General features: G+C 40.6%; 1 protein-coding gene and 1 long non-coding RNA gene across 7 annotated transcripts in view; one reads left to right on the top strand and one right to left on the bottom strand.

Moving 5' to 3' along the window:
• VIT (vitrin) overlaps positions 1–3,154 on the top strand; it is a 103,809-nt gene extending 100,655 nt beyond the window's left edge. For all 5 annotated transcript variants that reach the window (XM_072140888.1, XM_072140890.1, XM_072140889.1 and 2 more), the window contains 2 exons: positions 881–1,394; positions 1,978–3,154. In XM_072140888.1, coding sequence (XP_071996989.1) covers positions 881–1,394; positions 1,978–2,156 — 693 coding nt within the window. In that variant the 3' untranslated portion in view covers positions 2,157–3,154. The remainder of the gene's footprint in view (positions 1–880; positions 1,395–1,977) is intronic.
• Positions 1–26,283, bottom strand: part of LOC140121389 (uncharacterized) — a 308,199-nt gene that overhangs the window by 218,319 nt on the left and 63,597 nt on the right. The window lies entirely within an intron of this gene.

Genomic DNA, 26,283 nt, shown 5'->3' with positions numbered 1-26,283 from the left:
GTGCGCCATTAGTTTCTATGGAGAGGGGCGGGGGTGAGCTGCGCTCACCTCCTCCTCCTCTCCCCGCGCTGCCGTGTGCCCGCCGTACTACGGTGCAGCGGGCTCACGGCAGTGTGAATTTAGCCTTAGACATGCAAAACAGTTCTTTATTAGGATCAGTGGTTCTAAAACAACAAATAAATTTCTTATTTCTTAATGGTAGGCAAAATAGGGTAGAGATGGTAGGGAGGGGTTGAGATGTGAAAGGGAGGAACATAGAGGGGTTAGGAGGGGAACGGGGCAATCCAGGTCTTGAGAATTTGGTCCCCGTGGATTGAATTCCAAAACTCAACATCATTCACAACATATCCTGATTAATGCGTAAAAGAAACTGTTCATACTTTCCATCTCAATCATTCATACAATGCATACAATGTTTATATCTGAAGCAGCTTCGGCGCACCAAGTGCGCGACCGTGCGCGCGCCTACATAGGAAGTGCCAGAGAGCCGGTGACGTGCGCCAAAGCTGCTTCAGATATAAAAGATTAAAAAGTGTTTAAACCGCGATACAGGTTTATGACACTAACGAAAATAAGCTCCGGCACCAGCTCAACCTGAGCTGGTGCTCGGTATTTGCAGCTTACACCTACCATTTCAAGTGGTAGGTTTCCTTTAATCAGGCCCTGCTATAGGTACCCAATTTTTGATCTTGAATCTTTCATGAATACATGACATATGCAGCTTATCTGCTCCATCTTTAGCTGTAAGGCAGAGCTCAACTATCTTTTTGTTAAAGTCATTCATAGTGTTCTTATAACTTTCTTTTAGAATTCTGTATACATTGTAAGTATAGATTCTAAACACTTAACATTTCCTTTTTTTTTTTTTTTTTTTTTGCAGGCGGTTTGTAGAACCAATGGACATTTTTCAGTTAACATTCCTAGCTGGTTTGGCCTCCAAAAGATTGTAAACCCACTGGTGAAGCGTATGTGTGACATTGATAAATTGGTCTGCAGCAAGACTTGTCTCAATGCTGCTGATATTGGATTTGTCATTGATGGTTCCAGCAGTGTTGGAACTGGTAATTTCCGTACTGTCCTCCAGTTTATAGCAAATATTACGAGTGAGTTTGAGATCTCGGACACAGACACAAGAATTGGAGCTGTCCAGTATACATATGAACAGAGACTGGAGTTTGGCTTTGATAAGTATAGTACAAAGCAAGATGTTGTGAATGCGATTATGAGGATAAGTTATTGGAGTGGAGGTACAAGCACGGGAGCTGCCATCACATATGCATCTAACCAGCTTTTCAGTAAATCAAAGCCAAATAAAAGAAAGATCATGATCGTTATCACAGATGGACGCTCTTATGATGATGTTCGGGCTCCTGCCGCAGCTGCTCATCGAAGTGGTAAATACTTTTACTTCCTTTAAATTTTAACATAAAACACACCAATGGGGTTCTCTGCAAAAGGTCTAGATAGTAAGGCAGAAATTCCGAATTTAAACCTACACAAAATACACTTTTTTCAATCTACATTTAAATGAAAATGATTGCTGGATTTCCCACTTATCACTAGAGCAAGGGTCTGAGTCCCCTTTACAGAGGAATTTGAATGGAGAGGTTGTTGCACATGCATAAAATTGCTCCATTTAGTACCTATGGACTTTCAAATGCCGGCTTAGGACCCCTGTTCTAGTTCTTCATGGGTTCCCAATAGTTGAATTGACAGCATGCATTCATTGTGTATGGCTAAGTTTTAAGGGCTGATCCAAATAACTGTCGCCTGGTTAAAAAAAAAAAAAAACAATGGACATCCAACCAACTCATCATAAATGGAATTTACTGGGATTGGTTGAAAATGCATATGTCAAAGTAGCTATGATGTAAACAGATCTTAGAATCATCCCTTAACAGTATAATGAAGGGAATATGGGCAATTGATAATACATTGTAACGGATGACAAACTAATTCTTTGCACTTCATTTACAGGAGTCATTGCATATGCTGTTGGTGTGGCCTGGGCGGCCCAAGATGAACTGGAATCCATTGCCACTGACCCAGATAAAGACCATTCATTTTTTGTGGATGAATTTGACAGTCTCTACAAATTTGTTGGAAAAATAATTCAGAACATTTGTACAGAGTATAATTCTCAACCACGAAATTAAGGCATGGGATGGTGGAGGCAGTACCATACTGCATGGAGAACAGGGTTTCTTTTTGGCAATGAATATACAATAGCTACAATGAATAATAGAATTATATTGTGAGGTCGGTGTATAAGCACCAGTTGTCCGAAAACATAGTCATGTATCCAGCTGAGTATCATAGCCTCTATTTACTCAGAAGGTATTAAATGAACTTGTAAACTGCAGTATGTGAGTCGATATATAACATTCAAAATACATGCAAGGACACATATGTCATCTCCATCAGGCTCTCATGAAGACAATATATCTTCTGATTTAGTCTCAACAGTGTGTAAAGATGAAAATATATGAGGCATCTATCATGTTGCCTTCCAAAAAGTTATTTTTCTATCACAGAAAGTGAATCATGTAATTATAACGTCATTTTGTAAAAGGGTTGTATAGGCATAAAGTTCAGTATGTTATTTCTTCATATAGCGCCCTCTGGTGTTCGATGTTTTGAATATTGCACTGCTTCATTTCACTGAACACTGCAACGTTAAGACTTTTTATAGTATTTTATGTTAAACATATAATGTAATAATACATTTTTATTAATGGAGTACATTACATTGGCTACTCTTTGCTCTCCCAGGGATGGACAATACTTATAATAATACAGTACAGCTTTGTAAAGGCCTTGTAGGCTTGAATTTCTGAATGTCATGAATTTTGGTCCTCATAGGGTCGCATGACAAGTGTTTACAGCATTAAATGGTAAAACTAAATAAAGCATTTATTAGCCCTTCATATCATATGATCACATATCATAATGCTACATCAGTGCAAGGGTTTTACAAGTTATCTTTCTTACATTTAATTTGTATATTGTAATAAAAAGGTCTTTAATAAAAAGCTGTTTCACTTTTTAAAATTTTTACAAATACTCAGTATACTTCAGCATTGATCTTTAATGAATTTATAATATTCAATGTTACATTATCGGTTATGACATAAATAAAATTATTTTATCTCTACATTTGCACTGCATATAATGTGAAAGGTCAAGTGCACAGATTCAATGGTAAGCAAATAGCAGATATGCAACCTGCTGGTAACCCCAAACAGTTAGGTATGAAAGCCCTGCTTGTAACCATCATTCCAAGTAACTCCCAGCTCTTACTGAGAGTCACATCAGAACTTCCAGTACAAAATGAACAAATATGATGAAATGATCTAATGTTGAATCTGATATGCAACTGCGGGATGGTACAATAGAAAATGATAATGGCTATCGTGATACCGGTACATAACCTGCAACTTAATCATATGCTTTGTTCACATATTTATATGCTTTGTTCTAGGATAGACCATATCAAGAAAAGTGTAGCCTTGTAAAGAGGGGCTCATTCAAAAAGCGGAGCTAGAATGTGATTTCACAATCCCAAAAGCAGTAAGTGCAAAGAATGTCACCCAACCAGGACTGAGCATTTTCTGCTTTGGTTGTGATATCTGTTAAAACAGTGGACAGTACATTGTGGCCCCTATTAATTTTACAAACAGCTAATACCTCTGCATTGGCTATTACACTAGTGCTACCTGTGTCCACGTAGCGACACTCCTTACATTACTACTTCAGGGGGGATGAATCTAACATAATGTCATTTCCAAAAGAATGCTCCAGTATATAAATTGAATGATTTACCCACACTGGTGCAGTACTTCTTCTCCCTTGAAATGGACCCACTGAACCATCATCAGATTTCTTTCATTATTTTATGCAGGGCCGGATTAAGGTTGGTGGGGGCCCCTGGGCGCAAAATCTGGTGGAGGCCCCCACTGAGTGCAGCGTGTATACACGTCCTCCTGCTCACTATCCACTAACCCCGCAGTAACACCGCTACATACAGCCGCCTCACCCCCAGTAACACAGCTACATACAGCCACCTCATCCCTAATAACACAGCTACATACAGCCGCCTCACCCCCAGTAACACAGCTACATACAGCCGCCTCGCCCCCAGTAACACAGCTACATACAGCCTCCTCATCCCTAATAACACAGCTACATACAGCCGCCTCACCCCCAGTAACACAGCTACATACAGCCGCCTCATCCCCAGTAACACCGCTACATACAGCCGCCTCATCACCAGTAACACAGCTGCATACAGCCGCCTCGCCCCCAGTAACACAGCTACATACAGCCGCCTCACCCCCAGTAACACAGCTACATACAGCCGCCTCACCCCCAGTAACACAGCTACATACAGCTGCCTCGCCCCCAGTAACACAGCTACATACAGCCACCTCTCCCCCAAAAACACAGCTACATACAGTCGCCTCATCCCCAGTAACACAGCTACATACAGCCGCCTCATCCCCAGTAACACAGCTACATACAGCCGCCTCGCCCCCAGTAACCCAGCTACATACAGCCACCTCTCCCCCAGAAACACAGCTACATACAGTCGCCTCATCCCCAGTAACACAGCTACATACAGCCGCCACGCCCCCGGTAACACCGCTACATACAGCCGCCTCGCCCCCAGTAACACAGGTACATACAGCCGCCTCGCCCCCAGTAACACAGCTACATACAGCCGCCTCATCCCCAGTAACACAGCTACATACAGCCTCCTCATCCCCAGTAACACAGCTTCATACAGCCGCCTCGCCCCCAGTAACACCGCTACATACAGCCACCTCGCCCCAGTAACACAGGTACATACAGCCGCCTTTCCCCCAGTAACACCGCTACATACAGCCACCTCGCCCCAGTAACACAGCTACATATAGCCGCCTCGCCCCCAGTAACCCAGCTACATACAGCCACCTCTCCCCCAGTAATACAGCTACATACAGTCGCCTCATCCCTAGTAACACAGCTACATACAGCCGCCTCGCCCCAGTAACACAGCTACATACAGCCACCTCGCCCCCAGTAACACAGCTACATACAGCCGCCTCGCCCCCAGTAACACAGCTACATACAGCCGCCTCATCCCCAGTAACACAGCTACATACAGCCGCCTCGCCCCAGTAACACAGCTACATACAGCCGCCTCTTCCCCAGTAACACAGCTACATACAGCCGCCGCGCCCCCAGTAACACAGCTACATACAGCCGCCTCGCCCCCAGTAACACAGCTACATACAGCCGCCTCATCCCCAGTAACACCGCTACATACAGCCGCCTCGCCCCAGTAACACAGCTACATACAGCCACCTCATCCCTAATAACACAGCTACATACAGCCGCCTCGCCCCCAGTAACACAGCTACATACAGCCGCCTCGCCCCCAGTAACACAGCTACATACAGCCGCCTCATCCCCAGTAACACCGCTACATACAGCCGCCTCATCCCCAGTAACACCGCTACATACAGCCGCCTCGCCCCCAGTAACACAGCTACATACAGCCGCCTCACCCCCAGTAACACATCTACATACAGCCGCCTCACCCCCAGTAACACAGCTACATACAGCCGCCTCACCCCCAGTAACACCGCTACATACAGCCGCCTCGCCCCCAGTAACACCACTATATACAGCTGCCTCACCCCCAGTAACACAGCTACATACAGCCGCCCGACTCAAGGCAACAGGAAAATCCAAAGAAGACAGCGGGAGAGCAGCACTCCATGGTGATTAATGTTTATTCATACACCAGTGGCAATACAATACAAAGCATTGTATTGCCACTGGTGTATGAATAAACATTAATCACCACAAAGTGCTGATCTCCCGCTGTCTTCTTCAAACTCATAAAATATATACACACATAAAGTATATACACATCACACATACTGCATACACATCATATACTATATATATATATATACTATATATATATATATATATATATATATATATATATATATACACACACACATACAGTATACACTGACCACATATACACATACATGCAGTATAAAAACACCATATACACACATGCTGCTTATACATACAGAATATACCCACATACAGCAAATACACACACATTCAGTATATACAGCATTTTCACACACACACACATTCAGTATACAGAGCATATATGCAAATATATGCATGAATAAATACAGTAAATGCATATATACACAGTATATACATATATAGACAGTAGATGCATATATACACAGTATATACATACATAGACAGTAGATGCATATATACACAGTATATACATACATAGACTGTAGATGCATATATACACAGTATATACATATATAGACAGTAGATGCATATATACACAGTATATACATATATAGACAGTAGATGCATATATACACAGTATATACATATATAGACAGTAGATGCATATATACACAGTATATACATATATAGACAGTAGATGCATATATACACAGTATATACATGTATAGACAGTAGATGCATATATACACAGTATATACATACATAGACAGGAGATGCCTATATACACAGTATATACATATATAGACAGTAGATGCATATATACACAGGAGATGCCTATATACACAGGAGATGCCTATATACACAGTATATACATATATAGACAGTAGATGCATATATACACAGTATATACATACATAGACAGTAGATGCCTATATACACAGTATATACATATATAGACAGTAGATGCATATATACACAGTATATACATACATAGACAGTAGATGCATATATACACAGTATATACATACATAGACAGTAGATGCATATATACACAGTATATACATACATAGACAGTAGATGCATATATACACAGTATATACATATATAGACAGTAGATGCATATATACACAGTATATACATATATAGACAGTAGATGCATATATACACAGTATATACATATATAGACAGCAGATGCATATATACACAGTATATACATATATAGACAGTAGATGCATATATACACAGTATATACATACATAGACAGGAGATGCCTATATACACAGTATATACATATATAGACAGTAGATGCATATATACACAGTATATACATATATAGACAGTAGATGCATATATACACAGTATATACATACATAGACAGTAGATGCATATATACACAGTATATACATATATAGACAGTAGATGCATATATACACAGTATATACATGTATAGACAGTAGATGCCTAAATACACAGTATATACATATATAGACAGTAGATGCATATATACACAGGAGATGCCTATATACACAGTATATACATATATAGACAGTAGATGCATATAAACACAGTATATACATATATAGACAGTAGATGCATATAAACACAGTATATACATATATAGACAGTAGATGCATATATACACAGTATATACATACATAGACAGTAGATGCCTATATACACAGTATATACATATATAGACAGTAGATGCATATATAGACAGTAGATGCATATATACACAGTATATACATATATAGACAGTAGATGCATATATACACAGTATATACATACATAGACAGTAGATGCATATATACACAGTATATACATATATAGACAGTAGATGCATATATACACAGTATATACATACATAGACAGTAGATGCCTATATACACAGTATATATATATATATATATATAGACAGTAGATGCATATATACACAGTATATACATATATAGACAGTAGATGCATATATACACAGTATATACATACATAGACAGTAGATGCATATATACACAGTATATACATACATAGACAGTAGATGCATATATACACAGTATATACATATATACACAGGAGATGCCTATATACACAGTATATACATATATAGACAGTAGATGCATATATACACAGTATATACATATATAGACAGTAGATGCATATATACACAGGAGATGCCTATATACACAGTATATACATACATAGACAGGAGATGCCTATATACACAGTATATACATATATAGACAGGAGATGCCTATATACACATATACAAAGTATATACACATATAGACAGTAGATGCATATATACACATATACAAATATATACACATATAGACAGTAGATGCATATATACACATATACACACAGTATATACACATATACACACAGTATATACACTGTATATACATATATACACAGAATATACATAATATATACACACAAATAAATACATATGTAAAGTATACTTACCCTTTTAGGGTGACCGGCAGTCGCGTCAGGCGGGTGTTCGGGGTGGTTCTTGTTCGACTGGGGTGTTCTTTCCGTTGCTTGTTCGGACAGGAGGGGGGGCGGCTGCCTGTTTGGGCGGGGGTCGGCTGCCTGTTCAGGCAGGGGGGCTTTGGGGGGGGGGGGTAACGGAGGACGGCCACTTGTTCCAGGGGGAAGGGGGGGGGAAAGGAGGACGGACGCTTGCTCCCGGGGGAGGGGGGGTTAGGCGGAGGATGGCCGGAGCGGAGAAGAGCGGAAGACGGACGCTTGTTCCAGGGGGCGGTTGCGGAGGACGGCCGCTTGTTCTGCCGGGGGGGGAGGAGCGGAGGACGAGCGCTTGTTCTGGCGGGGGAGGAGGGAGCGCGAGCGGGGTTGCGAGCGGGCGGGAAGGCCTGGCTATGCAGCGGGATGGGCGGGCAGGGAGGAGGGAACCTGTGCCGGGGGGCGGACGGCTCGGCCATGCACCTGAATTGTGGGCGGGGAGGCGGTAACTTGTGCCGGGGGGCGGACGGCTCGGCGATGCAGGGGGATATGCGGGGATGCGGTCAACTGTGCCGGGGGCCGGGCGGACCGCTCAGGGAGGTGGCGGCTGAGGAGGGAGGTGGCAGCTGAGGAGTCAGGGCTCGGGGGCGCAATCTGGTGGAGGCCCCCTGGGGGGGCAAGATGGTGGGGGCCCCGGGGCTCAAGCCCCGTGAGCCCCGCCTATAATCCGGCCCTGATTTTATGTGTGCAGTGGGTATATGCTATATGGGGATGGGTTGAGCAGCATCTGTAAAATTTAAATACTGGCAAGGAGGTGCACCTACCAAAGTGAGGGGGCTGGCAGGGGAAGCAGGGACATGAAATGTGATCGAACACCTGCATTTGCACAAATTTTTAGTGCAATAAAGAAAAGCAAGTCAATTTCAAGTCAAGTCAACTAATAGTCAATCTCATAATCAGCAAAGGACATCCTAAATCATAAAACTACTGAACTGTGAAATTTAATACAAAACAGAATAAGGTACAAAACATGGTGATCACTCAATTCCTCAATTTGTGAGACTTTTGCATGCGCCCCAAGTTGAATCGTATATTCAGAAACACTATTGTATGGAGGGGCGTGGCTTGGCTGCGACCGGGTATGGCCGCGTGAGGACGGAGCTCCGCCACGGACACCACCGCTAAAGCGACCCAAAGCAGAGCAGCAGCGCCAATAGAAAATGCCCAACAATACCGGGGCGCAGGCGGGGAGAAAGCGGGGGGCGAAGGAACAGCCCAGCAAGCAGCAGCAGCGCGGCTCAAGCTCAGCAACCGCGCTGAGAAATCAAGATGGCGCCGAGCGCACAGCACTACTCTCCAGCACACGCTCGAGAGGACCAGCAGACCGCCTTACCTTTGGCAGACAGCCAAACAGAGCAGGAGGACCAGGAGGATCTTCCCCACTCCAGCTAACACAGGGGGATACTAACAGGTACAAGCTCCAGCCCCATACACCTGCTTCCTTATCCCCAGCATACACTGAGGAAGACAACAGCATGCCCCCCCCCTGTGCTTACCCCACAGCAGCAGCCAGGGAAGCTCATCTCCCTCAGACTCCAGTGTCTCAGCCTCTGGCAGTACAGAGATTGTGGACTCCCCATCAGGAAGTCCAGCAAAGCAAAAATCAAAGCACAATAATGAGCCATATGAGCAGGAGGGGAGCAATACTGCACAATCCAATGTAACACAAGCAGAAGCATTTTTCGGACGCGGCGATATGTAATGTGCTTATGATTTTTACTGTTTATATTTATATCTGTTCTAGGGAAAGGGGGGTGATTTGAGTTTTTAGGGGTTTTTATTATAATTTTTTTAACTTTTTTTTTTATTTTTATTTTTACTATTTTTCAGACTCCCTAGGGTACTTTAACCCTAGGTTGTCTGTACGATCCTATCATACTACAGTATGGCAGTATATGTGTATGTGTATTTTACTACTCATACATTACAATGTGCTGATAGCACATTGTAATGCATGGGTTAATCCGAAGTAGCCTCGGGTCTTCGTGAGACCCGAGGCTACCATGGCGATGGATCGCCGCACCCTGATGACGTCACGGGGAGCGGCGAACCTCAAAAAGATGGCGGTGCCCTGGCACCGCCAACCTTTTGAAGCCGCCAGCAGCTTTGCCGGCGGCGATCAGCAAGAAAACACCGGTAAGCCTTTGCTGCAATATGCAGGAAAGACTTTCCGGCTACGGAGAGGGCTCAGCGTGTGGGCCCTCTCCATGCACCCGCGGCCGACCCGTGACGTGCTATTACATCACGGGTCATGAACGGGTTAAATTCGCTATTATGGGACAAGAATATATTTGATATCTGGAGAATTCACCACACTACAGAAAAAGATTACACTTATTACTCCCCAAGACACAAAACTTACTCACGTATTGATATGATAATCTCAGATAGATTCCTATTAGATAGAATGCTATCATCTCACATAGGCAATATACAGTGGTCTGACCACGTGCCGGTAGAAGTTAAATTCAAAGATACAATCTCTTGCAACTCAGACTACATTTGGAAACTAAATATCTCAGACTTAGCCAAACCAGAGAATGCAGCTAAGATAGAGACCAGTTTAAGAGATTTCCTCTCCTCTAACGATAACGATTTAGCAAACCCCTTCTCGGTGTGGATTACACACAAAATGTACATAAAGGAAGATTTAATTAAACTTGGCAGTAGACTAAGAAGAGAGAGAAATAGAGAAATTAGCTCTTTGACTCTCCAAATAGAATTTTTAGAAAGGCAAAATAAAATCCATCCCTCTATATCCATCAATGATGTCCTAGTTGAAGCTAGAACTAACCTACGAAATCTCCTGTTAGATAAATACGCCAGATCCCTTGAGAAACTCAAAATTAGATATTACGCGCATGACCAGAAGGCTGGAGCTGTATTGGCCTGCCGAATAAAACAAAGAAGCCAAAAAACCAAAATACCTCATATATTCCATCATAAATCAAAGGTTAAATTGATGTCTCCTAGAGACATTGCTAATGGATTTATGGAATACTATTCTGAGTTATACAACCTAGCTAATAACAACCTAGTACACCCTCCTGCCGCAGATTTAATTGCAAATTTTTTGGACAAAATACACCTTCCTAATATCACAGATACACAACTAGCACAACTAAACAAACCCATAACAGAAGAGGAAATTAGGAAAACTATTAAAACACTCCCAAAAAATAATTTTTGGCCCTGATGGCCTTACAGGGGCATATTATAAAAATTTTTTAAAAATTCTAACCCCTTACAAGCTCAAAATATTTACACTAGCTACACAGACTGGTGAATTCCCTAAGGAACTCCTAAAAGCTGTAATTATAACTCTTCCTAAACCTGGTAAAACCCCAGACTCCCCTGCAAACTTCCGCCCAATCTCCCTACTGAACGAAGATATCAAAATATATGCAAAACTGCTAGCCATAAGGCTCAAACCAATACTAAAAATACTAATAAGACCAGACCAAGCAGGTTTTGTACCCACAAGACAGGCTTCTGACAACACCAGAAGAGCAATAAACCTAATACAACACTGTGAGTTGAACAAGATCCCAGCTGCTTTTACAACTGTTGATGCTGAAAAAGCGTTCGACAGGGTAAACTGGGAATATTTATTTGCAGTACTACAAAAATATGGACTCAAAGGCCACATTTTTATGGCCATAAAAGCGTTATACTCATTCCCATCAACCACGGTGTTTGTAAATGGAGTACGCTCCCGCGAATTTACCCTGTCAAACGGAACGAGACAAGGGTGCCCACTGTCCCGCATTATATTTATTTTAGCAATAGAGCCACTAGCAATAACAATAAGATCAAACTCAGACATTCACGGAATTAAAATAGGCAACACAGAACATAAAATAGGATTGTTCGCAGACGACATAATTCTGTTTGCTACAAACATAGAACTTTCAATGTCACACATATTTGCAGCAATAGAACAATACAGTAAAATATCATATTATAAAATCAACAGCACCAAAACGCAAATCCTCCCAGTTAATATTCAGAACAATAACTTAAAGAATTTAAAACAAAAAATACGAATTGGACTGGAGAAAACAGAATATCAAATACTTAGGAATAGAACTAACGCACCCAGCGGACAAATTATTCTCCACCAACTTTTTACCCCTTATTACCTCGATAAACCAGGAATTGGAAAAATACTCAAAATTCATTCTATCTTGGTTTGGCCGATCCGCAACATATAAAATGATGGTACTTCCGAAATACCTGTACGTAATTCGAACAGTACCAATCCGGGACTCCTTTTTTGTCAAAACCAAAACTCAGTTTAATAAATTTATTTGGCAGGGAAACCACCCTCGGATAGCATTTAAAACCCTATCCAAAAATAAAAATACAGGAGGGTTAGGTTTTCCCGACTTAAAGGACTACTATTACGCAACATTACTAGATCAATCACAATACTGGTGGGAGGACTCACACGACAAAATTTGGACTAATATAGAAAAAAGCTACCAAAAAAACATACATCTTAGAAACAGAATCCTGACTCGCTCATGGAGAATCAAACGCCGCCCCCCCCTCTAAACTATTAACAATCCAAGCAACCGATAAAGCATGTGATAGGCTCTCCTTAATTCCAAATGAAGAAGAAGAGATTCCACCACAACAAATACCAATAGACAGTGGCGTAACAACAGCCGTAGCAGCCGTAGCGGTTGCTACGGGGCCCGTGCTGCACAGGGGCCCGGGATGGACAGCGATACCAAGATTTATTGGTGCTGTTCTCCCGGGCCCCGTCTGCTGTGCTGAATGCAAGCTGCCCTCTTGTGCTGGCCCGCACTCTCCTACCCGCCCCAAACTCATGACCCGCCCTCCAGTCCACCGATACACCCTCTTCCCTCTTCATCCTCCCTCCCTGTCGCCGGCATGTCTTCCCTCCCATGCGCCCGCTGGCACGTACCTCCCACCTGTCGGCCAACAGGTCCTCCCGCCGATCGGCACTTCCACCCTCTCACCAGCTGGCACTATCTCCTGCTCCTTCTCTTACCCGCTGGTGGACAGGTCCTCTTGTACCTCCCGCCAGCCGACCCATGCATCCTCCCGTTGGTGGGCAGGTCCTCTTGCCGGCACTTCCTCCCGTCCACCTGCCGATGCATCCTCCAGCCAGCCGAGTGTCCTCCCGCCAGCCGGCACTGCCCTCCACCTGTTCTCAAGTCCCTCCAACTATTGGCCGACAGGTCCTCTCACCGGCCTGCACTTACCCCTGCCAACCGGCGGGCCAACGCGTCTTCCCCTCCCCCCGGACTACACAGGCTGCTGATCTTGAATAAGACCAGCCCACTAGGACCAAAAAAGCAAGTAACGTTTTCTGTATTTGTTTATGTATACATGTGTATATGGTGTGTGTATATATGTGTATATTGTGTATGTGTATATGGTGTGTGTATATATGTGTATATGATGTGTGTGTATATGTGTATATGGTGTATGTGTATATGGTGTGTGTGTGTATATGTGTATATGGTGTGTGTATATGGTGTGTGTATATATGTGTATATGGTGTGTGTGTATATATGTATATGTGTGTGTATATATGTATATGTGTGTGTATATATTTGTGTGTATATATGTGTATATGGTGTGTGTGTGTATATGTGTATATGGTGTATGTGTATTTATATGTATATATGTGTATATGGTGTGCGTGTATATGTGTATATGGTGTGTATATATATATATGTGTATATGGTGTGTATATATATATATGTGTATATGGTGTGTGTATATATGTGTATATGGTGTGTGTATATATGTGTATATGGTGTGTGTGTATATATGTGTATATGGTGTGTGTGTATATGTGTATATGGTGTGTGTGTATATGTGTATATGGTGTGTGTGTATATGTGTATATTTGCTGTATGAATGCACAGTATGTGTGTAGTGCTGTATATACTGTATGTGTGTGTATATATTCTGTATGTATATGCAGTATTGTGGCGTAGAAGCCCTAAAATAATTGCAAATTCTAGCTTATAGCTAGCATTTGCAATTATTTTCCCCACTCCCCTCCTTCACGCTAGTGGGGTGCGGACAACGAGGAGTGGGCCAGCTTGGGGCATTCCTGTCCCAGCACCTGCAAAATCCCTGCAGCCGGTGGATTTTGACATGTGAAAATTTACTGGCTGTGTTTATTTCTATGCCAGGCCCTGCCCAGGACCTCGCCTCTTGATGTATCCGGCAGCGGCAGGTCTGTCATACGCTGGCACACGAGCACCAGCATATGATAAATGACCCTCTGTGTGTGTATATAGTGTGTTTTATACTGTGTGTATGTGTATAAACGATGGGTGTATATTGTATATATTAGTCTATATACAATATATGCATGAATACAGTAGATGTGCAAATTTGATGTGTATATACCACAGTGTGTATAAATGTATGTATGTGTAAATACTGTATGTGTGCATATTCTGTATGTGTTTGTATATACTGTATGTATTGGTGTATAAATGTATGATTGCATGAGTTTAAAACTTTGTGTGTATATAATACAAATGTGTATACATGAGTGCGTAAATGAGTGTGATTGTATAAACGTGTCTTTACACGTTGTATAATTTTTTTTTTTATATGGTGAAGGGGAGGGGGGGCCCATGCAGAAGTCTGCTATGGGGCCCAAGCTCTCCTAGTTACGCCCCTGCCAATAGACCTTCTAGAGTTAACAATCCCAAACTTGAAATTAAATACGTAGTATACAAATGGTGTTCACTCCATTAACGATATACTAACAAATGGGAAAATCTCTCCCTATAATACTCTCATGAAAAAATTTTTGCTACCAGCCGCTGATTTTCTTAAATATATGAGTACACGTAATTTTCTAAATAAAACCCCCATTTCATACCCTAATATTAACCGCAAGATTTTACAAAAACTGCAGTCTTCACTTGACAAAAAAAAGGAATATCCCTTTTTTACAATATCTTAGAAAACAAAAAAACATTTTCTAAACTCCCATATATGCTGAAATGGGAACAAGACCTTAATACAGCTTTCTCAGAAGAACAATGGGTGAAAGCTATTCAAATAGCAAATTCTCTAACTAGATGCTCACCCCAACAAGAGGCCTTGGTCAAAACCCGCATGAGATGGTACTTCACCCCCTCCCGCTTAAACAAGATATACCTTTCAACGTCACCTTTGTGTTGGAGAAACTGTGGGTGCAAGGGAACATTACTCCATATATTATGGTCTTGCCCTATAATCAAACCACTATGGAACAAATATATATCGAATCCTGTCTAATACCTTAAACCACCACATTACACCTTCACCTGCCACTGCATTACTGCTGATAGGGATAGATAAATTTCCACCGTGCAACAGAACTATCATCACCCATATGGTGATAGCTACCAAACTAGTTATTACCAGACACTGGAAAGATGCCCAATGTCCAAAGGAAAGCCAAGTCATAAATCATCCACTGCTCATATGAAAAACACATCTCCATACAGGAAAACAAATACCACAGTTATATAGCAAACTGGGATAAATGGATAAATGGCCCCAAACCATCAAGGGTGAACTTTTGTATACACCTCCCAGCATCAGGTCACAGTTGTATTGTTTAACTGTTAAGATGTTATTGACTGTTTTTCAATATTACACTCCACACACTATTCAATAGCAAAACTATTATCCTCATATGAATAAAAAAAAAAAAAAACACTATTATAAGTTAAAATAATACAGAATAAATTGTCCCATCCCCATTGAAATAATATAATTCACATGCTCACATTACGTTTATAGTTAGAGCTAGTCCAGTAATATAAAAGTCTAACAAGAGGTCTAAATCTGCTTGAACAACCATAACTAGCATCAAATTTGTTTCATTTAGGAAATCTAGCATCAAAATCAAGCATAACAAAGCAGGGACACTATGCTTTAAACTGGATTTTATGGCCCTTAGTAAATGAGAATCATGTAAAAAGGATGAAAGTTTGCTAAATGATATCCAAAACGAACTTTGCATCTGCTGACACTATAAATTGGATGTAACCAGCGACTACTGACAAACAATATTTCCTCCCTAAAAAATGCTATTTCTACTGATAACAGTGAATGGAAAAGAGAGAAATCTGTCATGTGGCACCACCTTGATTTTTAAATTTTAAGTATTTCCGACCGATTGGCCTCCAGCATCCGGAGCATTCTCATAATTCAGGAAGAGAATCTGAGAAGAGTTGCCAAGATCATTGTTCTTAAAATATATGCCGCTTGCAAAGTAAGATACAGTGTAAATATGCCAACTTCAAAAGGTTATTTTGTAATAGATGGAATAAGGAAACATATAACATCTAGATGCAATGTAAAAGATTTTAATCCAAGAAATAGAATAATCCATAACAGTTGTATTTTCAAGGCTATGGCCATCCTCAGACCAATTATCCAGGTAAGTCTTATATGGTAATAAGTGTGTCCTAGGTGATGGGGGAAATCCATGTTGTGGGCTCCAATACCATTATTTGTCACCATATAATGTTTACCTGAATGATCACATGATTTTATGACCTTGGGATCATCCAGGTAACATACTGATAAAATTTAGGAGAAGTTCACATCAGTTTGCTTTATTGTTACCACTTTCAATGACAGAAAGATAATTGAAGTTTTAGTATGTGTTATCTTGTATATAAGGGAAGTAAAAAGAAGACCTTCCTTTAACCTTCCGTATTTAACTTCTCTTTATCTTCTATTCTAGAGAAGCATAACATAAATTATAGCTCTGATCTGAAATGGGCCCGATGTGGCTTTATGCAACCACCATTTTTATTTTTGTCCAATATGTTGAATGTTTCGAATCACTACAAAACTTTCCAAAGTTTTCTATATAGTTGTATCATACAGCTATGATATACTGTATAAAAATCATATTGAAATGTCCAGGTATATTTCAGGTTTAATTTTGAATGTACATATTACCAACATTTGTAAATGTCTTAATGTCCTGGTATTGGATATGTAATATTTGAAGTATATGAGGCAAAAAAGTCACAGCTATGGAAAATTGCTATAAAAGCTTTGTACTAAAGCAGTTATCCACATTGAAAACATTGATAAAAACTAAGCAAACCATCGCCAATGTATTATTACAAAATGAAACCCCTGGAAACATATACAGTGCACACATATATACAGTATGCGTGAAACAGACATATACAGTGCACACATATATACAGTAAGCATACACAGACATATTCAGTGCACACATTTATACAGTATGCATAAAACAGACATATACAGTACACACATATATACAGTATGCATAAAACAGACTTATACAGTACACACATACATACAGTGTGCATACACAGACATATACAGTGCACACATATATACAGTATGCACAACACAGACATATACAGTGCACACATATATACAGTATGCATAAAACAGACATATACAGTGCACACATATATACAGTATGCATAAAACAGACATATACAGTGCACACATATATACAGTGTGCATAAAACAGACATATACAGTGCACACATATATACAGTGTGCATAAAACAGACATACAGTACACACATATATACAGTATGCATAAAACAGACATATACAGTGCACACATATATACAGTATGCATAAAACAGACATATACAGTGCACACATATATACAGTATGCATAAAACAGACATATACAATGCACACATATATACAGTGTGCATAACACAGACATACAGTACACACATATATACAGTGTGCATACACAGACATATACAGTGCACACATATATACAGTATGCATAACACAGACATATACAGTGCACACATATACAGTATGCATAACAGACATATACAGTGAACACATATACAGTATGCATACCACAGACATATACAGTACACACATATACAGTATGCATACACAGACATATACAGTGCACACATATATACAGTAAGCATACACAGACATATACAGTGCACACATATATACAGTAAGCACACATAGACATATACAGTGCGCACATATATACAGTATGAATAACACAGACATACAGTATGCATAACACAGACATATACACTCACTGGCCACTTTATTAGGTACACCTGTCCAACTGCTCGTTAAAACTTAATTTCTAATCAGCCAATCACATGGTGGCAACTCAGTGCATTTAGGCATGTAGACATGGTCAAGACAATCTCCTGCAGTTCAAACTGAGCATCAGTATGTGGAAGAAAGGTGATTTGAGTGCCTTTGAACGTGGCATGGTTGTTGGTGCCAGAAGGGCTGGTCTGAGTATTTCAGAAACTGCTGATCTACTGGGATTTTCACGCACAACCATCTCTAGGGTTTACAGAGAATGGTCCATAAAAGAAAAAACATCCAGTGAGCGGCAGTTCTGTGGGCGGAAATGCCTTGTTGATGCCAGAGGTCAGAGGAGAATGGGCAGACTGGTTCGAGCTGATAGAAAGGCAACAGTGACTCAAATCGCCACCCGTTACAACCAAGGTAGGCAGAAGAGCATCTCTGAACGCACAGTACGTCGAACTTTGAGGCAGATGGGCTACAGCAGCAGAAGACCACACCGGGTGCCACTCCTTTCAGCTAAGAACAGGAAACTGAGGCTACAATTTGCACAAGCTCATCGAAATTGGACAGTAGAAGATTGGAAAAACGTTGCCTGGTCTGATGAGTCTCGATTTCTGCTGCCACATTCGGATGGTAGGGTCAGAATTTGGCGTCAGCAACATGAAAGCATGGATCCATCCTGCCTTGTATCAATGGTTCAGGCTGGTGGTGGTGGTGTCATGGTGTGGGGAATATTTTCTTGGCCTTCTTTGGGCCCCTTGGTACCAATTGAGCATCGTTGCAACGCCACAGCCTACCTGAGTATTGTTGCTGACCATGTCCATCCCTTTATGACCACAATGTACCCAACATCTGATGGCTACTTTCAGCAGAATAATGCGCCATGTCATAAAGCTACAATCATCTCAGACTGGTTTCTTGAACATGACAATGAGTTCACTGTACTCAAATGGCCTCCACAGTCACCAGATCTCAATCCAATAGAGCATATTTGGGATGTGGTGGAACGGGAGATTCGCATCATGGATGTGCAGCCGACAAAATCTGCGGCAACTGTGTCAATCTGAGGAATGCTTCCAGCACCTTGCTGAATCTATGCCACGAAGAATTGAGGCAGTTCTGAAGGCAAAAGGGAGTCCAACCCGTTACTAGCATGGTGTACCTAATAAAGTGGCCGGTGAGTGTACAGTATATAGTGCACACATATATACAGTATGCATAACACAGACATACAGTGCACACATATATACAGTATGCATAACACAGACATACAGTGCACACATATATACAGTATGCATAACACAGACATATACAGTACAAATATATACAGTATGCATGGCACATATATATATATATATATATACACATATATACAGTATGCATGGCACATATATATACACATATACACACAAATATGCACAGCACAGATACATACACACACATATACTTATATACACATAACACAGACAAACACAGACATAAACACATATTATATATCTGTGTTATGCATATGTGCATAAATGTCACACATACACACATATATATGCATTGCACAGGTATATATGTATGTGAACTGTATAAACAAATTTTAGACACTGTACAACTTACAGTTATCTATGAGGAAGGCACACAGCAGCCTCGGGAAGTTCCCGGGTCACAGCATCCCCCTCCCCCTCTCTCTCTCTCTCTGTCCCGGTTCCACTTCAGGTCTCCTAGTAGGAGGGGGAGGTGCTGCTTTCTGCTCCCAGCGCGGCACTGGGAACTTTTTATAAACATTTAGAGCATAGACAGGAGAACAGGCATTGTCCTGCACGCGGCTGTGTGCTGCATCAGAGGGGCCCGCAAGCCCTCAGTTGAGAAGAACTGCATCTACCCTGTGCAGTGTGACCTGTCTGCTCTGTATCTGAGCGCAAGGGGCAGATGCTGTTCTTCTAAACGGAGGACCTGCCTCTCTCTCCCTGCGACCGTGATTGTTATGCCACTGCACACGGTGGAGGATGATGGCGTGCGTGCCAGCAGAGAGGGCTCTGCGTGCCCTGTCTGGCACGCGTGCCATAGGTTCGCCACCACTGTCATAGAGGATGTAACAGAGTATGGCCCTCACATTGACACATCTAGTTTACATGGTGATTGATGATAACCCCTTAGTGACCAATCTCATTTGTGCCTCGATGACCAAGACCTCTTTTTCAAAACTTCCAAAAAAAGGTGAATTTGGTAAAAAGTTTGAAAATAATTTATCTATTTTCAAACTGATAGTAACTAATTTGGGTAGTAAAACTAACTAACATTTACCATATCTCAGCTTTGTGTTTGCATAATTTTATAAGTGTCCTTTTGTTTTATTACGATGCTGGAAAGATTACAAATCGAGTAGCATTTTTTCTAATTTTCATGAAAATTTTAGAATAAATTATTTTAGGGACCATTTGATTTCTAGAGGGGTTTGGAAGTTCTGTTAAAAAACCCTCACATATCACCCGTTCTATTCACCCCTCAGACTATTCAAAACAGCACATAGGAAGCTTGTTAACCCTTTAAAGAAAACCTACTATTTGATTTGATGCATTATTAAGCAAACATACCTTGAGAATGCTGTAGCTGCACCGATGCAGGATCATATCTTGTTTAATCCCTGTACTGAGTGGTTTAAGATAGTGCAGCTACAGCATTCTCAAGGTATGTTTGCTTCATAATGCATCAAATCAAATGGTAGGTTTCCTTTAAGTATTTTACAGTACTTCAAACATAATGAAGGTTTGATTTAGCATTTACTAATTTCATCATTAACACATTCATTTAGCCCTAAGCTGAATAAAAGTAGAAAATGCATCTACATATATATTGTGCGGTTTATATCGTACAAGGAGACCACACATGTGGATGTAACCTGCTGTCTGAGCACATGGCGGGGCATGGAAGGGAAGGAGCACCATCAAACTTTTGCAGGGAAGATGTTGACGTTCCAAATGCTCCACATCTTGAGGTAATACTTTGACTCCTCCACATTTAGTTAATGCGTTAAAAATGTATTGTTACCTCAACATGTGATCACGGCTGAAGCCTTTGGATTTCATTTAAAAACGCAAAATGTGTGGATACGGCCTCGTGTACCACAAACCTGTTATCCTAGAGAATGACTCAATTTTGTAAATGTTTTATCATGTGGTAAAGGGGACATTTTAACCCCTTGTCACTGATGGCCTTTTTCCATTTTATCTCCTGTTTATCGCTACCCACTTTCAAAAATTCATAACTTTTTTATTTTTCTGTGCTTGTTTTCTGCATAACAAATTGTACTTCCTAGTGACAGCGTTTTATATCCTATACCATGTACTGGAAAGTGGAAATAAAATGCAAAATGGGGTAAAACTGCCAAGAAACCGCATTTGTGCCACTTTCTTGTGGGCTCTGTTTTTACTTCTTTCACTGTGCGCCCTAAATGACATCTCCCATTTATTCTTTGGGTCAGTGCAATCACAGGGATGCCAAGTTTATATAAGTTTTATTCGGTGTTAATAGATTTTAATAAATTAAAACCTTTTATACGAAAAAAAACATTTCATTTTGCCATATTCTGACGCCAACACCTTTTTCATACTTAGGTGTACAGTGGTGTGTAGGGTGTCAATTTTTCCGGAATGAGCTGACATTTTCATTGCAACCGTTTGATCACTTTTTTTTTAACTTTTATGTGTTGCAAAACGGCATAAAAGTGGCGATTCGGACATTTGGGTGTGTTTTCTGCCAGGAATAACTGTGTTTATATTTTTATAGATTGGGAATTTTGGGATGCAGTGATAATGAATATGTTGTGGGTTTTTTTTTTACTTTTTTTAATGATATATTGTTTTGTGTGTGTTGGGGCTTTTTTGTGTTTTTTAACCTTTTTATTTTTACTGTAATACTGTATGAACATGTGATCATTCTTCCAATCAACCTGAACATCCCCACTCTTTTGTCTACCCTCCGCCTTACCCTTCATTCCTTCCCCACACAACTCTACTACCCCCTTATCCTCCCATATTTTACCTTTCTGCTATTACAGTTAATGTAGACTTGGAGAGCCACTTGTGGACACTCTGCTGAGTCCAAGGACTCACCCATGGTCTTGTTTCTTTAACCGGTTAAGGACCTTTCCTGTATTTTCATGTCCATTTTTCACTCCCCACCTTCAAAAATCTATAACTTTTTTATTTTTACACGTAAAGAGCTGTGTGACGTCTTGTTTTCTGTGTAACAAATTGTACTTCATAGTGATGGTATTAAATATTCCATGCCATGTACTCGGAAACGGGAAAAAAATTCCAAATGCAATGAAAATGGTGTAAAAACGCATTTGCTCCATTTTCTTGTGGGCTTGGATATTACGTCTTTCACTGAGCACTCCAAATGACATGTCTGCTTTATTCTTTGGGTCGGTACGATTAAGGGGATACCAAATTTGTATAGGTTTTATAATGTTTTCATACATTTACAAAAATTAAAACCTCCTGTACAAAAATAATTTATTTGATTTTGCCAAATTTTGGTGCTAATAACTTTTTTATACTTTGTTGTACGGAGCTGTGGGTGGTGTCGTTTTTTGTGAAATTTGATAATATTTTCAGTGATATCATTTTAAGGACTGTACGACCTTTTGATCACTTTTTATAGATTTTTTTAATATTTTTCAAAATGGCAAAAAAGTGCCATTTTCGACTTTGGGCGCTATTTTCCATTACGGGGTTAAACGCATTGAAAAACCGTTATCATATTTTGATAGATCGGGCATTTTCGGACGCGTCGATACCTGATGTGTTCATGATTTTTACTGTTTATTTATATTTATGTCAGTTCTAGGGAAAGGGGGGTGATTTGAAATTTTAGGTTTTTTTATTATAATTTTTTTTTTTAACTTTTTTTTATTTTTATTTATATTTTATTTATTTTTATTTATTTTTATTTTATTTTTATTTATACTATTTTTCCGACTCCCTAGGGTACTTTAACCCTAGGTTGTCTGATCTGATCTGGGGATTTTCCTCCTCATTCATTACAATGTGCTATCAGCACATTGTAATGAAGGGGTTAAAACGAAAAAGCCTCGGGTCTTCGGGAGACCCGAGGCTACCATGGAGACGGATCGCCGCCCCCCGATTACGTCACGGGGAGCGGCAATCCTAGGTACGATGGCGGCGCCCATGCGCCGCTATCTTTTTGAGGCTGCCGGCAGCTAGCACCGATCGCGGGTGTTACCGGTAAGCCTTTGCTGCAATATGCAGCAAAGACTTACCGGCTATGGAGAGGGCTCAGCCCGTAAGCCCTCTCCATGCAGCGCGACCCGACCGCCGCCGTGAATACACGGCGGGCGGTCGCGAACCGGTTAATACTATAAAAATGGCAGGATTGCTTCACCGCCATCTTGCTGACGACCGTCGCTCCCCGTGACGTCATCGGGGAGTGGCGGTCGGTCACCATGACAGCCTCGGGTCTTCCGAATTTGCACATTTTAATGAATGAGGTGGAAAATCCCCATATACTGCCATACTGTAATAAAAATTATAATTGAAAAAACCTAAAAATTTAAATCACCTCCCTTTCCCTAGAACTGATTTAAATATAAATGAATGGTAAAAATCATAAACACAAAGAGGTATGCCCAAAAATGCCCGATCGATCAAAATATAATAACGGTTTTTAACAGTGTTAAACCCCGTAATGGAAAATAGCGAAAATGGCGAAAATTTTTGCCATTTTGAAATATATATAAAACATATAATAAAAAGTGATCAAAAGGCTGTACAGTCCTAAAAGTGGCATTGAAAATATCATCAAAATTCGCACAAAATGACACCACCCACAGCTCCGTACACTAAAGTATGAAAAAGTTATTAGCGCCAAAGAATAAAGAAGGCGTGTCATTTGGGGTGCACAGTGAAAGCTGTAAATTCCTAGCCCACAAGAATACTTTGCAAATGCAATTTTTCACAATTTTCATTGTATTTGGAATTTTTTTTCCAACTTCCCAGTACACGGCATGGAATATTCATGAAGTGTTATTTGTTACGAAGAAAACAAGCTGTCACATAGCTCTTTAGGTGTAAAAATAAAAAAAGTTATAGATTTTTGAAGGTGGGGATTGAAAAATGGAAATGAAAAGCCAAAAAAAGGGCCAGGTCGTTAAGGGGTGAAGGGATAGCAAGTTAGTATTCTTTAAATTCAAATTAAATTGATTAGAGCCTAATGTATTGCCCAGTGTCTTTGCTCTCCTAGAGACATATCGGCAACCTTCTTTTAGGATCTGAGCCAATGTCCTGCCTTGATAAAGAATAGGCAGGTTATGTTTTAAGATAGACACAATATTGTTGTATTGTTTGTTATATGTGGTAACAAAAGTAGCTGGAGTTTTGTCATTAGATACATTCTTCTGGTTCCTTTTTTCATTATTTGGAAATAGGCCCTATTATATCTTTCCGATGTGGAGCAGATTCTTTTAGTTCTTATGAATTCTCCTTTGGGCAGATTCACCTATATGTGGTTGGGATGACATGATGAAGCATGTAAAAGAGTGTTTCCAGATATCAGTTTTCTTTAAAAATCAGTTTCAATTTTCATCTGTTCTATGTTACCTATTAGAAAAAGGTCCAAGAAAGGGATTTCTTTTGAAGAAAAATGATAAGTGAAGGGCAAATTATATCCATTTTTGTTTAGATATTGAATAAAATTGCAATAGAACCCAATGGCTTATTCCAAATTAATAGGCAGTTGTCGATATAACAACCGTATGATTCTATATCCTTCATGTAGGAGTTGGAGTCGTTATATATTGTTGATTCTACAATGGGACTGGCACTGAGAAGCTTGGAGATTTGTATCTATCTAGTGATAGCCAGATAGCCTCCTCCCTTTGGGGAGGAGGACACAGGATTCGTTAGTAAATTTTTTGAAAACTTTGGCGGTTAGGTATTAGCCTGATAATCAAAGGTAGGGCATTGCAGAGAATTGGTGCAGCTCTGGAAAAGTCCTGGAGACATGTGTGAGAGGTTCTATTTAAGGTGGAGATTATCGCCCAACCCGTGCTCTTCGATCTGCAAGTGATGTTAGATTAAACTGAGATGAGAAAAGAGCAGTAGGATGGTGCAGCATTCTGCAGAGCTTTGTGGATGAGGGAAGGAGACGGGCAACCAATGCAGTGACTGGCACAAACTGGAGGCATCCATGCAGCATTTGGTTCGAAAGAAAAGCCTGGCTGCTGCATTAAGAATAGATTGGAGAGAATTTAGTGAGTGGAAGATTAATTAGTAGGGAGTTACAGTAGTCTAGTCGATAGTGAATCAGAACATCAATTAGCATTTTACTGGTTTCAATTGTAAGAAATGGGCAGATTCTGGAGAGGTTTCTATGATGCATGTGGCAAAGAGATATGCGGAGCAAGGGAGAAGTTTGAGTCCAACACAACCCCAAGACATGGAGGGATCAAGGCTGGGTTGGTTTGTAAATGGTGAAAATACAAAAAAGTTCAGTCTTAGAAAGATTAAGTTTCAAGAAAAGAGAGCACATGATGTTAGAGACAGCAATGAGACAATCACTAGTGTTCTGAAGTAAGGCAGGGGTGATGTTACACGCAGAAGTATATAGCTGGGTATCATAAAGATGATACTGGGAACCTAATCTAAAGATGGTTGGTCCGATGGGGGAAATATAGATGGAAAAGAGAAGAGGATCCCGGACTGAGCCCTAAGAAACCCCAATAGTGAGAGGAAGATTAGAAGAGAGAGATCCAGAAAATGAGACAAAGTGTGGTCAGAGAAATAGGGAAAAAACCATGAGAGTACAGTGTCCTTCAGGATAATAGAGCAAAGCATAATGAGAAGGATTTTGTGCTTCACAGTATCACACACTGCCAAGAGATCCAGAAGAATG

The sequence above is a fragment of the Engystomops pustulosus genome, chromosome 3, assembly GCF_040894005.1.
Source record: "Engystomops pustulosus chromosome 3, aEngPut4.maternal, whole genome shotgun sequence".
NCBI classification, from domain to species: Eukaryota; Metazoa; Chordata; class Amphibia; order Anura; family Leptodactylidae; genus Engystomops; species Engystomops pustulosus.
Note: the sequence above shows the minus strand (reverse complement) of the source record. Positions and strands in the feature narration are given on the sequence as shown.